The 16,720-nt window shown below is 45.4% G+C and overlaps 1 protein-coding gene and 1 non-coding gene across 2 annotated transcripts; both read left to right on the forward strand.

Annotated features, from left to right (window-relative positions):
- The first annotated feature begins 4,406 nt into the window (after positions 1–4,406).
- On the forward strand, positions 4,407–8,038 carry LOC123187486 (WEB family protein At2g38370). The gene is made up of 2 exons (XM_044599359.1): positions 4,407–4,739; positions 5,050–8,038. Exons 1-2 carry the CDS (start codon positions 4,521–4,523, stop codon positions 6,643–6,645), a joined length of 1,815 nt encoding a protein of 604 aa, XP_044455294.1. The 5' UTR covers positions 4,407–4,520; the 3' UTR covers positions 6,646–8,038.
- A 2,127-nt stretch (positions 8,039–10,165) lies between these two features.
- On the forward strand, positions 10,166–10,247 carry TRNAS-UGA (transfer RNA serine (anticodon UGA)). Its single transcript has one exon. It is a non-coding gene; the product is annotated as a tRNA-Ser (tRNA).
- Positions 10,248–16,720: the final 6,473 nt, after the last annotated feature.

A 16,720-nucleotide genomic window follows, 5' to 3' on the forward strand; every position in this document is an offset into this window, starting at 1 on the left:
ACCGGCACGACACCATGATCTCCATCATCATGATCTCCATCATCGTGTCTTCATGAAGTTGTCACGCCAACGACTACTTCTACTTCTATGACTAACGCATTTAGCAATAAAGTAAAGTAGTTTACATGGCGTTCTTCAATGACACGCAGGTCATACAATAAATAAAGACAACTCCTATGGCTCCTGCCGGTTGTCATACTCATCGACATGCAAGTCGTGAATCCTATTACAAGAACATGATCAATCTCATACATCACATATCATTCATCACATTCTTCTTGGCCATATCACATCACATAGCATAACCTGCAAAAACAAGTTAGACGTCCTCTAATTGTTGTTGCATGTTTTACGTGGCTGCTATGGGTTTCTAGCAAGAACGTTTCTTACCTACGCAAGACCACAACGTGATATGCCAATTGCTATTTACCCTTCATAAGGACCCTTTTCATCAAATCCATTCCGACTAAAGTGGGAGAGACTGGCACCCGCTAGCCACCTTATGCACTAAGTGCATGTCAATCGGTGGAACCTGTCTCACGTAAGAGTACGTGTAAGGTCGGTCCGGGCCGCTTCATCCCACAATACCGTCGAAACAATATTGGACTAGTAACGGTAAGCATATTGAACAACATCAACGCCCACAACTACTTTGTGTTCTACTCGTGCAAAGAATCTACGCAATAGACCTAGCTCATGATGCCACTGTTGGGGAACATAGCAGAAATTCAAAAAATTTCCTACGTATCACCAAGATCTATCTATGGAGAGACCAGCAACGAGTAGAAAGGAGAGTGCATCTACATACCCTTGTAGATCGCTAAGCGGAAGCGTTCAAGTGAACGGGGTTGATGGAGTCGTACTCATCGTGATTCAAATCACCGATGATCCTAGTGCCGAACGGACGGCACCTCCGCGTTCAACACACGTACAGCCCGGTGACGTCTCCCACGCCTTGATCCAGCAAGGAGAGAGGGAGAGGTTGAGGAAGACTCCATCCAACAGCAGCACAATGGCGTGGTGGTGGTGGAGGAGCGTGGCAATCCAGCAGGGCTTCGCCAAGCATCATGGGAGAGGAGGAGTAGGGAGAGAGGTAGGGCTGTGCCAGAACTTCGTGTGTAGCTCCCATGCGTCTCCCCACTATATATAGGGGTGGAGGGGCTGGTTTCTTGCCCTCCAAGTCCATTGGGGCGTTGGCCAAGGTGGGAGGAAAGAAATCCCATCATTTCCTTCCCCACCGATTGTTATCCCCCCTTTTTAGGGATCTTGATCTTATCCCTTCGGGATATGATCTTATTCCTTCTAAGAGGGGATCTTGGTGCGCCTTGACCAGGGGTGTGGGGCCTTGCCCCCACTACCCACGTTCATGTGGGTCCCCCCATGCAGGTGGGCCCCACTCCGGAACCTTCTAGAACCTTCCCGGTACAATACCGAAAAATCCCGAACATTTTCCGGTGGCCAAAATAGGACTTCCCATATATAAATCTTTACCTCCGGACCATTCCGGAACTCCTCGTGACGTCCGGGATCTCATCCGGGACTCCGAACAATATTCGGTAACCACATACAAACTTCCTTTATAACCCTAGCGTCATTGAACCTTAAGTGTGTAGACCCTACGGGTTCGGGAGACATGCAGACATGACCGAGACGTTCTCCGGTCAATAACCAACAGCGGGATCTGGATACCCATGATGGTCCCACATGTTCCACGATGATCTCATCGGATGAACCACGATGTCAAGGACTTAATCAATCCCGTATTCAATTCCCTTTGTCTATCGGTATGTTACTTGCCCGAGATTCGATCGTCGGTATCCAATACCTTGTTCAATCTCGTTACCGGCAAGTCACTTTACTCGTTCCGTAACACATCATCCCGTGATCAAATCCTTGGTCACATTGCGCATATGATGATGTCCTACCGAGTGGGCCCAGAGATACCTCTCCGTTTACACGGAGTGACAAATCCCAGTCTCGATCCGCATAAAACAATAGATACTTTCGGAGATACCTGTAGTGCACCTTTATAGTCACCCAGTTACGTTGTGACGTTTGATACATCCAAAGCACTCCTACGGTATCCAGGAGTTACACGCTCTCATGGTCGAAGGAAGAGATACTTGACATTGGCAAAGCTCTAGCAAATGAACTACACGATCTTTTGTGCTAGTCTTAGGATTGGGTCTTGTCCATCACATCATTCTCCTAATGATGTGATCCCGTTATCAACGACATCCAATGTCCATAGCCAGGAAACCATGACTATCTGTTGATCACAACGAGCTAGTCAACTAGAGGCTCACTAGGGACATATTGTGGTCTATGTATTCACACGTGTATTACGATTTCCGGATAATACAATTATAGCATGAATAAAAGACAATTATCATGAACAAGGAAATATAATAATAATACTTTTATTATTGCCTCTAGGGCATATTTCCAACACCACTTGCCTCCCGCTCCAGACATGGTTGGAGAAGGTTGAGATGGAAGTGAGGACTTGGGCGCTAGAGCTCGAGTGTGCGGGAGCGGATGAGCAGAGGAGGAAAAAGGCGTGGATAGAAAGGTGAATCATTATCCCTTTATATGGGCGGACAAAACTAAGCGTCCCCACTTGCCTGGTAAAACTCGCTTATTCCCCAAGCTCCACAATTGATGGCGCGGTTGGGTTACCCACGCCCGTATTGATGAGAACCCCGTAATAAGGGGACACGTTCTCTGCTTTGACAAGACGTGTCGAAAAACTGCCTTGCGTTATGTGTGGGGCTTGTTAAAAGAAACGGTTCGAATAATCACCGGGCCATGACGTAACGTCGTGTTGCAAAAACAAGCCAGCGAATTAGATCTGCGAAAATATTATTCTCTCTACGGTAGAATGTGAAACTTATTTTGCAGGGTCGGACACTATCCTCGTATTCAAATTCTTCTGTGATGTATTCGGAGAAGGAACCCGCCTTGCAATGACGAAGACAACTGCGCGCCAGACTCATCGTCATTGAAGCTTGGTTCAGGGGCTACTGAGGGAGTCCTGTATTAGGGGGTCTCCGGACAGCCGGACTATCTCCATTGGCCGGACTGTTAGACTATGAAGATACAAGATTAAAGACTTCGTCTCGTGTCCGGATGGGACTCTACTTGGCGTGGAAGGCAAGCTAGGCAATACGTATATGGATATCTCCTCCTTTGTAACCGACCTTGTGTAACCCTAACCCTCTCCGTGTCTATATACACCGAAGGGTTTTAGTCCGTAGGACAACAATCACAACATACAATCATACGATAGGCTAGCTTCTAGGGTTTAGCCTCTCTGATCTCGTGGTAGATCTACTCTTGTACTACTCATATCATCAATATTAATCAAGCAGGACGTAGGGTTTTACCTCCATCAAGAGGGCCCGAACCTGGGTAAAACATCATGTCCCCTGCCTCCTATTATCATCCGGCCTAGACGCACAGTTCGGGACCCCCTACCCGAGATCCGTCGGTTTTGACACCGACACTAATCCACACAACGGTGCATCAATTTGAGATAAGCTCTACGTGAAAAAGATGCGCATCGATGTTATGGTTCCAATTTTGTGATCAGTTCATAGTTTCATCGACCGTAAATGTTTAATTTCGTGTTCATGTTTAGAGCTATTTTGGATGAATTTTGTCAAATTCATCGCGCACAGCTGACCGTTCGAATTCTCCTTTGATCAGTAGCTTCACCTTACAGTTTCACATGATTTTTGTGTTGCACATTTTATGTTGCGACGATCGTAGACGATTAAATCCGACGTCTTCCTCGTGAAGTATATATGCATATGTGTGATTTGTGTTAATGACACTCCTTAAGCTCGGTCTCTTCTCCTCTTTTCTGCTCCACCGGCGTCACCGCCGGCGTCGCTCCTCTCGGCCTCCTCTTCTGTCATGCCCATGTCACTGTTGTCAGCTGTCATCGTGTGGAAGGGAGAAGAGCGAGGAGTATAGTGGTACGAGGGACTGTGACAAGAGATGATGTATCGAAAGCAACGGCTCGATTCACTGCCACCTCGTGATGCCCGCCGACGACGGTCGGCACGGCACCGCAAGGCTGACGCCGCGGTAATAATGCAAGGCATGGCTTGGCAGGACGCTCGTGCACCGCCGAGGGAGTTGTCACGCAGTGCGCAACGGCCTCTGCCAACACGAAGATTAAAGAAAGAAAGAAAGAAAGAGCCACCCGCGGGTCCGGCCGCGACGAACAACTGCCTCGGCCGCACTGTTTTCCGTGTCATCATGCTGCTTAATGTACACCGCCACTGGGCCATCTGCTGGCGCGATTAGCGACAAGCGTGCAGCAGTCTCAGTCTCGGCCCAACGGCTACCTCAGCAGCAGCCGGTCAACGACCACTATTAAACCCAACCCGAGCGAAGCGAGCCGCACTCCCCCGTTGTCCGCTTGCAGCCCACCCACCGCTCTCTCCCTCGCTCCTCGCCCAAACCCAAGAACCCTGACCCAGCCAGCGCAGGACCCGAGAGAGGAGAAAGGAATGGAAGAGGAGGCCCGGCCGCCCCTGCTCCCGGTGCGCATCCCGATGAACGGCGAGGACCTGGCCCCTGCCGCCCCCGGCGCGTGCGCCGTCGGCGGCGGCAGGGCGGAGATCGACACCTCGGCGCCGTTCGAGTCCGTGCGGGAGGCCGTCGACCGCTTCGGCGGCAGCGCCGCCTGGAGCTCCCACCTCGTCAACCGCATCTTCGCGCACCACAAGGTCAGTCCGACCTCCTCCTCCCCGATTCCAACCTTCTCGCCGCGGCTCACCATGGCCCGATTTACATTCTTGGCGGAGGAAAGGAACCGAGCCATATCCTGTTCTGCAGACTAGTTTTTGTTCTTGCACAGTACTACACGACCGTATCCCTGTACTTTGGGTCACATAGTTCGTCATTCAATTAGGAGCAGAGCGGAGCGGTTCTTGTCCCTGGTTCGGCGGCAAAATGCGGCTAGTAAAATCCGCCAACACTGATGTTTCTCTTCATTCTCTCGATTAATTTTGTTCTTGCTGCATTTTCCGCCTGCAGAAGCAGAACCAGACTGTGTGCATGGGGACTGAAGACGAGCAATGCGCCAATCTGGCGGAGCAGACCGCGCAGATAGAGAAGGAGCTCGGCGCCAAGGAGAGGGAGACGCTCGATGTGCTCAAGCAGCTCGAGTCCGCCAAGAGGATCATCGCAGATTTGAAGCTCAAGATTCAGAAGAAAACAGCTGAAGATGCATTGCAAGCTGAAGAAGAGAAGCAGCAGCATCCAGAGAGCAACTGCTCTCTCACTCAATTGTCCACAGCAGAACCTGAAGTGAAGCAGCCCGAAGGAAACGCTGAAGCTGCAGAAGAAGTGCAGATAACAGAGCCTGAAGTGAAGCAGCAGCCTGAGGAAAATGCAAATTCTGGAGCTGATGTGGACATGTGTGCCGGTCTAGACGAACAAGAGCAGCAGCAGCAGCATCCTAACTTGGTTCTGATGGAGCTCGAGCAGGCAAAGTCGAACCTGAACAGAACCACGGGTGATCTCGCTGCCATCAGAGCCTCCATCGAGTCGCTGCGTCATGACATAGCGACGGAGAAAGTCTTGGTGGAGAGGAGCCGGGCGAAGGTGTCCTCGGATGCCACCTTGGTTTCTTCTCTGAAGGAGGAGCTGGATCAGACCACGAAGAAGCTGCAGACGCTGAAGGATCTGCAGAGAAGGCGCGAGGATCCCTCGGACATCTTCTTCGAGATCAAGAGGATGACTTCAGAGATAGAGCAGCTCAGGAATGCAGCAAATGCGTCGAAGTCTGAAGCCATGATGTTAGCTGCCGAGATTGAGCAGACCAAGGCTACCATCGGCACTGCTGAAGTGAGATGTCTTGCTGCCAAGAAGATGGAAGAAGCAGCAAGGGCAGCCGAAGCTCTTGCACTAGCTGAGATCAAGGCCCTACTCTGCAGTGAAGCCTCAGCTGAAGACCTCCAGGGCACAGATGGAGTGATCCTTTCAGTGGAAGAGTACTCCGAGCTTGCTTCGAAGGCTCGAGAGGTCGATGAAAGCTCAAGGAACAAGATTGCAGCTGCCATGGTTCATGTAGACGAAGCCAACCAATCAAAGTCAGAGTCACTCACAAGGCTAGAGGAAGCCAAAATGGAGGTTGAGGAGTGTAAGAAGGCACTGCAAGAGGCCCTGAAGAGGGTAGAGACTGCCAACCGAAGAAAGTTTGCGGTGGAAGAGACCCTTCGCCGATGCCGGTCCGAGACCGGACACAAGAGGCGCTCATTCCGTGGCTCCCCCAAGTTCAAAACTGCAGCACATCGTCACAGAGATGATTCTCACTGCATGGACATCGTCGATGTTTCAGACAACTCCATGAAGCCGACACTGTCGATCGGGCAGATACTGAGTATGAAGCTAATGGGGCCTGATGGGTACGACAAGAGCGTGTCGGATGACACGAGTACGAGTGAAACTTCTAGTGTCTCCCTTGGCCAGATCCTGAACAGGAGGCAGGCAATCTTGACTTATAGCAGTGATACAAGTGCTAACAAGAAATTCTCCGGAAAGAGGAAGAAGTTTGCCTTCACTGGACTTTCAGTTTTCTTGGCAAAGCAGGCCAAGAGCAAGAAAAAGAGAGGGTCAGATGAGAACTGATGTTAACTCTGCCAGAACACTAGCTAGTTACTGAGTGTTTTGACACCCTCTTTCCATGTCTTGTGTTCCTGTATAATGTTCCTAGGAGTATATGTTTCTAGGTTAATGAGGTTCTGATATTTCCATAGCTCCATGTACCAGTTCATCAGTCTAGCATCTCCTGAGTGATGTTAGTGGTTAGATTTAGACTAGTATCATGTGCTCTATGAACATGGAAGATTTCAGTTGAGTTGTTAGCAGGGGCGGAGCCAGCATACTCGCATTGGGTTCAGCTGAACCCAATGAAATTTTCTGGCCAGGTATAGTATACACATACGTACATGCTTTGACCCCAATAAAAAATACGGTCTGACCCCATCAAGTTTAGAATCGCTCAAGGAAAGCCCAAAAAGGCACAAGGGAATTGCCACCGTGAAAAGCCTCTTTGTGGCTTCCTGCTCGTTTTCATTTTGCATCGAGGTTCATGCCCATTGTGTTGATCCCTTATTCATATTCTCCTGAACGTGTACACGGCAGCCGCATGACCTTTCGCCCTTCTTGTTCACTTCCTCGACTCTGTGATGTGATCTCTCCTATTTGCCATCAATTAGACACCACTCGACACACCAGCGACGAGACGACAACGAGGTCTCGACAGCGGCAAGACGACTATTATGGTTCAAATTCAAGGTATTGAGATTGCATCATTAGTCATCACATCTCCTTTCTGTTGCACATGCCCTAGTTTGCTAATTGCTTATTCCACCGTATCCAGATAATGACGCGGGCACTTCAAGGCCGCCCGCTAGACATAGGCAAAGTGCATCAAATAGCGTGGCTGTAAGCAGTCTTTAAGGCGAGAGGAATTAAATTAGATGTGTTGCCTCACGGCTAGTCGGAAGAGAATTTTAGAGCATGCATGATGATATTAGACAAAGATATTTAATCAGAGTACTAAAGTTGGTAATCGGTTCATGAGTGATTCTTTAATTTGCTATGTGGAGAAAACTATATTTATACCATTGTATTAATGTTTTGTTTGATCTTTCTAAAATTTTGGAAAATCGAAATGGGGCACTAAAAAATGCAAGTGACTTAACATTCTTCTTTTGCTTGATTTGATGGTGTTTATTTTAAACTTGCCATTTGATTCAATGTTTTCAGGAAGAAGAGAAACTACAGCCAAGACTTGAATTTATGAAGATTTGAAGTACCACTCTATTTACAATATGCAAAAAAGAGGTTCTTGTTCTAAGAGTGTGTAAAATTAGGCTTTACACGTAATCGATTTGTATGAAATTCGCACAAGTCAGTGAGTGAACCCAATGGCTAAATTTTCTGCCTCCGCCCCTGGTTGTTAGCTCTGTATCATGTACCCTGTGGTCATGTAAGACATTGATTTGTAGTACTCGGATCTGTTTGGGTAAGCCTGTTCTTTTCTTTTTAGATCAAACGAGCCTCCAAGCCCCCATTTTCAGATGAGAAATAGAGTATCTTTACAAGAAGAAGCAATAACAGCCATACACCCCCAAGATCTACATCAGGGGTGCTAAACTAGAATGAAAGGAAACTACATGCTACAGGAGCATAATACACTACAGGAGCATAATACACTACAGGAGCATGAGAAGTGTATTTACAAGTAACAAAGCCCCAAAATCGTTCACTGGTCGGCACACATCCTTCTGACCGTAGACCCCCAGCCATGCCCTCTCTTGAAGATTTCACGCAAAAAAAAGGGAAGATTTCACTGGTCACTTGAGCAAGTTTTCTAGACACCACCAGCAACATTTTTTGCAATCCCTCTCTGCTATTGCGTCAGCAACTCAATGAACTAATCCCAGCAATGCAGCAAATTGGAAACTCGGCAGATAAATGAACATATGTGTGGAAGACAGACCAGTTTTCTGTTAATAAAATGCACAAGCTGCTAGTAGAAGTGTAGAACCAGGCATAAAATTTTCTTCTGGCTTCTTTTACATGATAGAATCAGCACTCAAATGGAAAAACTTCTTGCTTCAAACTTATGAGTGTGCTCTCTGTCAAGAAACTCAAGATCATGCCGAAGAAACAGTTCTCCGCCTACTTTGGGATTGCCGGTTTGCTCATACATGTTGGGATCTCATTGCCCCAAATAGGCACAGAGGAACTTCAGCATTTGATGAAATAATCTTCCTGTTGCAAGCTTTCCCCAATCAAATTGCCATGGATATTGTCATTATGGGATGCCGTAATATTTGGATGCAGAGAAATGGAAAGATCTTCAAGAATGAGACTCCAGGACAAGAATCTTTGAAGCAGGGATTATAGCATGACCTGATGCTTGTCAAGCATAGAACCAAAAGAAAAAACATTGCCTGTCTACAGCAATGGATTAACTTTGCTCTCCAATCTAGTTCTTCTGAGTTGATGTTTTTCTACACGTTAGAAAAACAGGTATTGGTTAGGCTCTTGTGTCAGCCTTTTTCTTTTTCCTTCCTGTACATACTTACTATATTAATGAAAATTACTATAGAACAATTGTTCTACGGTTTCAGGGTAAAAAAACATTTTTGCAATACTCTTCTCTGTAGAAAAGTCCACGGATCCAGCAGAGAACATAAAGAAAAGATAACATTAGTGGGGTCATTAGGAAGTACACTTTGAAAGCAAGATTTGGTTCTTCTTTTCCAGATAGTCCATAAAAGTCCAGCAACACCATTAGTGGGGTAAAGCCTGTTCTTATTTCTGTTGTGCCTGGACTTGGACGAGTATTTTTCCTTGGTTAGACAGAGAAAATACAATCTTAGAGTTAGATCTGCGGCACTAAATACTGTACACATTAAAAAAATGACTGGAAAATACTGTACATATAGGTTAACAGAGGGCTAGTTAACGGTACGTATATCATGTGCTCAATGAAGTATGAACATGGAAAATTATTGGTTCAGTGTATCTTTATGATGTACCATGTGCACATGATAGACACTGGTTCAGTTAGCTCTGCAATCATGTACCTGTGGACATGGATGACACTGATCGTACTCCTTCAGTAGTATTCTGCTATCTTTTGATAAAAGACCTTTCTTACTGCTCCCTGGAGTAGGATGAGAATTGCTCCTTTGAGAAAAAGTTTTTAAAAATACTTATATGTAGTTTTAGTCAGTATATACAATCTTAGAGTCGGATTCTCTAAATACAGTACATATATAGGTTAACAAAGGGCCAGTTAACAGTAAGTATATCATGTGCTCAATAAAGTATGAACATGGAATCCTCGCAAAGAAAAAAGTATGAACATGGAAATATCGGTTCAGTTAACTCTGTAAGATGTACCCTGCGGACATGATAGACATCGGCTCACTTACCTCTCTAATCATGTATTAACTGTGGACATGGATGACATTAATCGTACTCCTTCAGAAGTATTCTGCTCTCTTTCGTTAAAAAAACTTCTTACTGCTGTCCGTGGAGTATGATGAGTTTTCTTCCTTTGTGAAGGAAGGAATATCTGTAGTACTTGTACATTCATATAACCTAAAGAAGGACGAACTGACAAGAAGTCGATATGTCCGAGTGGTTAAGGAGACAGACTTGAAATCTGTTGGGCTACGCCCGCGCAGGTTCGATCCCTGCTGTCGACGATGTCTTTTTCATTTCGGCTCTTTTTTTGCTGAGCTGGGCCTTCTGCCCTCTTTTTTGAGACCTTGTTTTGCAAATTTTGCGCCCATGCTGCTTTTAGGCAACAACAACAAAAAAAAAACAGTCACAGATTAAACACACCTTATCACTACCTCCGAGTCGCCATGTTTGGCTTTTTCATCCGCATGAGCCTAATGTAATAAATGGAGAGTGGTTCCCCTTAAAAAGGTGAAAGATTAAACATCACCCGCATTCCTTTCATATGTTGGGGACAAAAAAAACACTCCCACACCTCTAACCATAATCACCGTATTGCTCTCCATACTAATGAGAGCAACCCATATAATCGTTGCCATGCTCTCCATGATGTGTCCAAGTGCTTCCCACGTTTACAAAATTGTTCCCGGCATGCTTGGTTGAGGTCATGCATCCATGCATGTAATCTACAGATCCCTTTCATAAGTGATCCTAAAAAAAAAGATCCCTGTCATAAGTGACCGAAGAGGAAAATCGCTGCAGCCTCCGAGCCCAGGTGCGGCCTTTTCTATTTGTCGCTTCAGACGCCGTTATAGTGAAATCACTAATTGAGGAATACTCGTTATAAAGATCACTTCAATTCCCCTGGTTGCGACAAGTGGTGCACATGCAGCGCGCCACTTGTAGCAACCTGAGAGTTTTTCCTTTTTTCGTATGTCCGTTTATTCAAAATGTTTTAACTCTCATACCGTGCGTCCAAATCTTGAACGGCTTTCACCGTTGGATTTCTCGCGTCGAAATCTTCAAAACTAGATCCCATGTTGATAGGTTTTGATGAATTTTTTTACGAAAAAAACGGACGAAAAAACCGAACCGGAAGCACGGGTTTTTTCCCTTTCCGAAAGAGGCACGTCTGTGCCTCTCACGAAATCATAACCATGCCTCTCGCGGAAGCAAAACCGTGACTCTCACGAAAGGAAAAAAAAGACGTTTTTTTTTTCATTTCCAAGAAGGCACGGCCATGACTCTCGTGAAAGCACAACCGTGACTCTTTACGAAAGCAAAACCGTGACTCTCGTGAAAGGAAAAAACGGAATACATGTTTTTTCCCTTTCCGAGAGACACGGTCGTGACTCTCATGAAAGCACAACCATGCCTCTCGCGGAAGCAAAACCGTGACTCCCGCGAAAGAAAAAAATAGAAAATGCGTTTTTTTCCGTTTCGGAGAGGCGCAACCGTGACTCTCGCGAAAGCACACCCGTGCCTCTCGCGGAAGTAGAACCGTGACACTCGCGAAAGAAAAAAACAGAGAACGCGTTTTTTTCATTTTCGAGAGGCACGGCCTTGACTCTCGCGAAAGCAAAACCGTATCTCTCGCGGAAGCGAAACCGCGAATCTCGCGAAAGGGAAAAAAAGAAAACATGTTTTTTTGTGTAATTTTTTATTGAAAAGCTAAGCAAGACCGGTGAAAAACCAAAACATCGAAAAAAAACCAAAAAAACAGTTTAAAAGGCCGAAAACGCGTGCGAAAAAATAAAAAAATAAAATCTAGAGGGAACGCCCAGAGCACAACACGTGGCGAATGACTGAGAGCGCGCCAAGTGGCGCTGATCGTTGCGAGGCTTTTGAAAGAGCGCTCTTTAACTAGTTTCTCTCCCGTTATAGTGCATTCTGCAACTTGGCGCACACTTCCTTCCGCTATGGGCAAGCCAACTTACTATTTTTCTGTTTTAAATCCCAAAAAACATGAGTGTGACAGGATTTGAACGGTGCACCTTTCGGTTTAGGACCTGTTGTGCTAGTTTCCTTTTTTTTCTTTATATGCAGCACTGAAAAAAGAAGTTGTTTCCTGTTTGTTTTTCTCTCTTTATTTTTTTATTTTTCTTTTTTGTTTCCTTTTTCTTTACATAAACTCGCGAAAATATTCTTCAAAATTGATGAACTTTTTCCAAATTTGATAAATTTTTCCGAAATGTTTGGTTTTTAAATTGATGACATTTTTCAAATTCAATGAACTTTATTTTTTGCAAAATCGATGAACTTATTTTCAAATTTATCATATTTTTGAAATTGATGAAATTTTTTCAAAACAATTAATTTTTTTCAAATTTATATTTTTTAAATGATGAACTTTTTTCCAAAATCGATGAACTTTTCCTCAGATGGATAGAACTTTTTAATAAAGTCCGTAGACCTTTTTTATTTCGTGATTTTTTTCATAAGTATTAAAAACTGGCTGGTTTTTCGTACCAGAACAACAACACAAAAAACCAAAAAATACTAGCGGACGACCAGTTGGGACGAGCGTGGGATGAATCGCGTTAAAACCAGTACAACTACGTCTTGCCTGTCACAGAAACCAGCAACGGATATACTTTCAGCCTGTCTCAACTGCAGCATATCCTCTCGGAAAGTTTCCTTGTCGAGACCAACGAAAAACAGAATCGTAGAAACGACAAGCTCGATAAATATGAACTTTTGGTCCAACACACCGCCAAACAGCATCGCTGAGGGTTTTGGGAGACAAACAAACACAGTTGAAGTTTCTTACGCTTCCATCTACTCTAGGGTTCGTGGTAGCAACACCGAAAAACTCACGCGTCATAGAATTAGCATGTACTCCCTTCGTTCCTAAATATAAATTTTTTGGAGGTTTCAATAGAGACTACATACGAAGCAAAATGAGTGAATCCACACTTTAAAATATGTCTATATACATCCGTACGTAGTTTATATTAAAATCTTTAGAAAGACTTGTATTTAGAAACGGAGGAAGTACAAGATAAAAGCAGAGGTGCAAAGACGATGAAAGGCGATTCATGACACGCCAGGAGCGCCTTACATTGTGTACTGTACGAGCATATGCGCCCCATTGCTCAAGAAATATCATGCAAACCTTATTCGACCTCTCTAAGCACCAAGGGCCATCAGTATAGTTGTTTCCTAAGTTCATATCACGCCAGGGGCACCATCGCATTTGTGTACTGTGCGAGTATATGCGCTCCATCGCTGAAGCAAATATCATGCCAATCTTATGCGACCTCTTTTTTTTTTTGAGACAATCTCGCGAAACTTTATTAACCCGTCACAATGTTTACAGGGACGAACTGAAGATCTCCTGGCTGGCCTAACCACACATATTGGCCAACCGCGAGGAAGAGAAAATGTTTCGTTAGATTGTGAGCTTCATAGTTTGAGCTCCTAAATTCATGACCTATGTTACAAGTTAAAAAAACTAGAAGAGTGTTCCAATATCTCCCGAAGGACAGCTCCATAAGTAGCTAGCTTGTCTTATGCGACCTCTCTAATCACCAAGAGCCATCTCTGGGAGAGGCCAGATTTACCAAACAGTATCGGCCCATTTTACACCCGTCGCTGTCAGTGTGCGCCTGCGCCACATTGGTTTATTATTACACTGTTACACCGAAACAAGCCAAAACTAACCAAGCCTAACGTTCACCAAATTAATAAACCATAGCGATGGAAACTCACCATGCATCGTTCGAGCTCCAGCCCTTGTACATTTATTTAATCAAGAGATATAATATATAGACGACCAATGATCGATCTCCACATAGATTATGCAGGATCGTACTACGGGAGTGCTTTAGCGTAGGCAGTAGTGTGCCAACCGTGAGTGCCGATGCATGCTGTCGACGCCACAACTGCTGCCACTCTCAAGCACTCGGAGCGAGAACTGCACAGTCGACAGACAGAGCCTTCCATTCCCATCGGTGCCGCTACATCCACCAAATTTAGCTTTATTGTTGATGCCTCGAATCAAATCCACCACACGGGACATGGACACGTGGTCCTCGGTTAAACTCCATAGTCAAATGGCGCATGTCATGAAATCAACCAAAAGCTGAAACACGTAGGAGCATTACGTGTGCCTTTAGTGGTCGACTGTCGACTAGGGTTCTACTAGCTTTCAACCTTTATCATTGATGAAATGGACCAATGTTGTTGTTTTTTTCCTTGGAAAGTATTCTCTCTTTATGCTGGGCTGGCCCTTCTATCATCCTTACTCGTACTTTTTTGCTAAACTACAGTCAACCAGCAGCATAAGTCTAAGATCTTCCACTAGGGGTCTAGGGCGATGTGCCAAACTGCCAGCAGGATCTTGCAAAGTTTGGATGTCACGAACAAAAGCCCCCATCTTGCTGGCACAAATCCCTTTCAAGTTTCAAAACTGAAGCGAGAAATGGCCTTGGCCGCAGCTCCGAGCCTCGTGCGTGCTTCGCCTGCTGCCGCCGTCGTCGGCCGTCACCAAGGTGGATCACGTTGTGTGCATGGATAAAAACCTGATGGGCCGACCACCGCCGCCGTGTTGACCACGGTCGTGGCGGGCGTCCGTCCAGGTCCGTTGCACCGGTCGGTTCCAATCGGTACAGCTGCGTTTCGCCCGTAGCAGGAATCCAGAAACGGATATGCGTATGCTCATCGGTCGTTCCGTAGAGTGGTGTTTGTCAACACAATGAAAATAATGGGTGCCAACTCACTTGGTTGATGGTGATGATTGCCGAGTCCAAGGAAAAACAGAACCGTGGAGAGGAGGTGTTCAGAAACTCTAGCCTTTTGGTATGTTTATAAAATAAAATAAAATTCAGACTGTTTCAGAAGAACTTTTGGGTCTAGTAAGCAACACTGCTGAAGTTGCTTACGCTTCCATCTCCTCTACGACCTCGGCAGTAGCAGCCTAGCATCAGTAGGATAAAAGCAGACGTGCAGAAACGATGAAAGGTGATTCATGTCACGCCAAGAGCACCTTGCGTCGTGAACCGTAGGCGAGCATGTGCGTGCCATTGCTCAGGAAATATCATGCATGTAGGCCTTGACCTCTCCAAGCACCAAGAGCCGGCCATCGGTCTCCTCGGAAGCAAGATTTACCAAATGAAATTTTTGTACCGTGCGAGTATATATATGCATTCCATTGCTCAAGCAAAATAGCATTCTAATCTTATGCGACCTCTCTAAGCACCAAGAGCCATCAGTCCTCTGAGAGAGGCCAGATTTACCAAATACAGTAGTATCAGCCCATTTTACACCCCTCATTGATTGTCACCGGTCGATGTCCGTGTACGCCACATTGGCTTATTTTTGCACTGTTACACCGAAACTAGCCAAACCAGCCCATAACGAAGCATGCCGACCAAAACCTCACAATGCATCGATCATTCGAGCTCCAGCCCTTATACATTTAATCAAGATATATATAGATGTATAGACGCATGCCTACGTGTTTCCTCCCACGCATGGTTTTCACTTCGATGAAATTCACTGAATTTCATTAATTTCAGCAGTCAATGAAATATTTGCCTATTTGCCAAATTATTTCATCAATTTCAGTGCTACACATGAATTCAAATGTTTTCCAGCAATAATTCTAAAAAGTTTAAACATTTAATTGACTTCAAATGAATATTTCAGTGATTTCAGTTGGTGCGGAATTTTTTTCTAAAACTAAAAATAAAAACCTTGTCCCACGTCATCGATGGTCAATCTCCATCATAGATTAGGCAGGACTGTGGTACAAGAGTGCTCCAGTGTACGTAGGCAACAGTGTACCAACCGGGCAACCGGTGAGTGACGCGAGAACCGCCACTCACGGCAAGTAGAGCAGCAGAACCTTCCAATTTACATACACCAAATCCAGCTCTCTGGATGTCTCCATAATCAAATAGCACACGTCATGGCATCAACCAAAAGCAGAATCACATAGGACTATTACTTTACGTCTGGCTTAAGTGGTCGACTGTCAACTAGGGTTCTACTACTACAAAAATGCTACACCTACGTAAACCTTTTTTAGTGGTCGACTATCGACTAGCGTTGAACCTTTAACATTGATATGGCAATAGATCTTTTACCCACTTAGAAAATGTTATCTTTTTTTGCTGGGCTGGGCCTTCTATCACCCATTGGAACCTGATGGGCCGTTCGGCTTTCAGTGCTTTCCAAAGATATATATTCACCCCCATTTTGCCAACTTCTTGCTAAACTACAGTCATTCTTCTTCTTTTTTTGCGAGTGAAAACTACAATCACTCAACAGCTAATTTTTTAGGTCTTCCACTAGGAAGAGCCTAGGGCGATGTGCCGAACGACCAACAGGATTTTGCAAAGTTTGCATGTCAGGAACAAAAGCCCCCGTTTTGCCATAGAAAAGAAGAGAACAAAAGCCTCCGTCCTCCTGGCGGAAATAATCCTCTTTTACGGCAATAATCCTTTTCAAGACCGAAGCGAGAAATCGGCGCAGCTCTCCACCCCGTGGCCGCTTTTCCTCCGGCCGTCGGCCGTCATCGAAGGTGGATCACGTTGTGTGCATGGATGAAAACGTGCCCGGCCGCCATATTGACCACGGTCGTGGCGGACGTCTGTCCAGGTTCGTAGAACCAGAAACTCATATATGCTCAGCGGTTCGATAATGTTCTCTGAAAATAATGGATACCAACTCCCTCCTGCGGAGTTCAAGGAAATTGACATCGAGGAGAGTATGA

The sequence above is a fragment of the Triticum aestivum genome, chromosome 2A (assembly GCF_018294505.1).
Source record: "Triticum aestivum cultivar Chinese Spring chromosome 2A, IWGSC CS RefSeq v2.1, whole genome shotgun sequence".
Lineage (NCBI taxonomy): Eukaryota > Viridiplantae > Streptophyta > Magnoliopsida > Poales > Poaceae > Triticum > Triticum aestivum.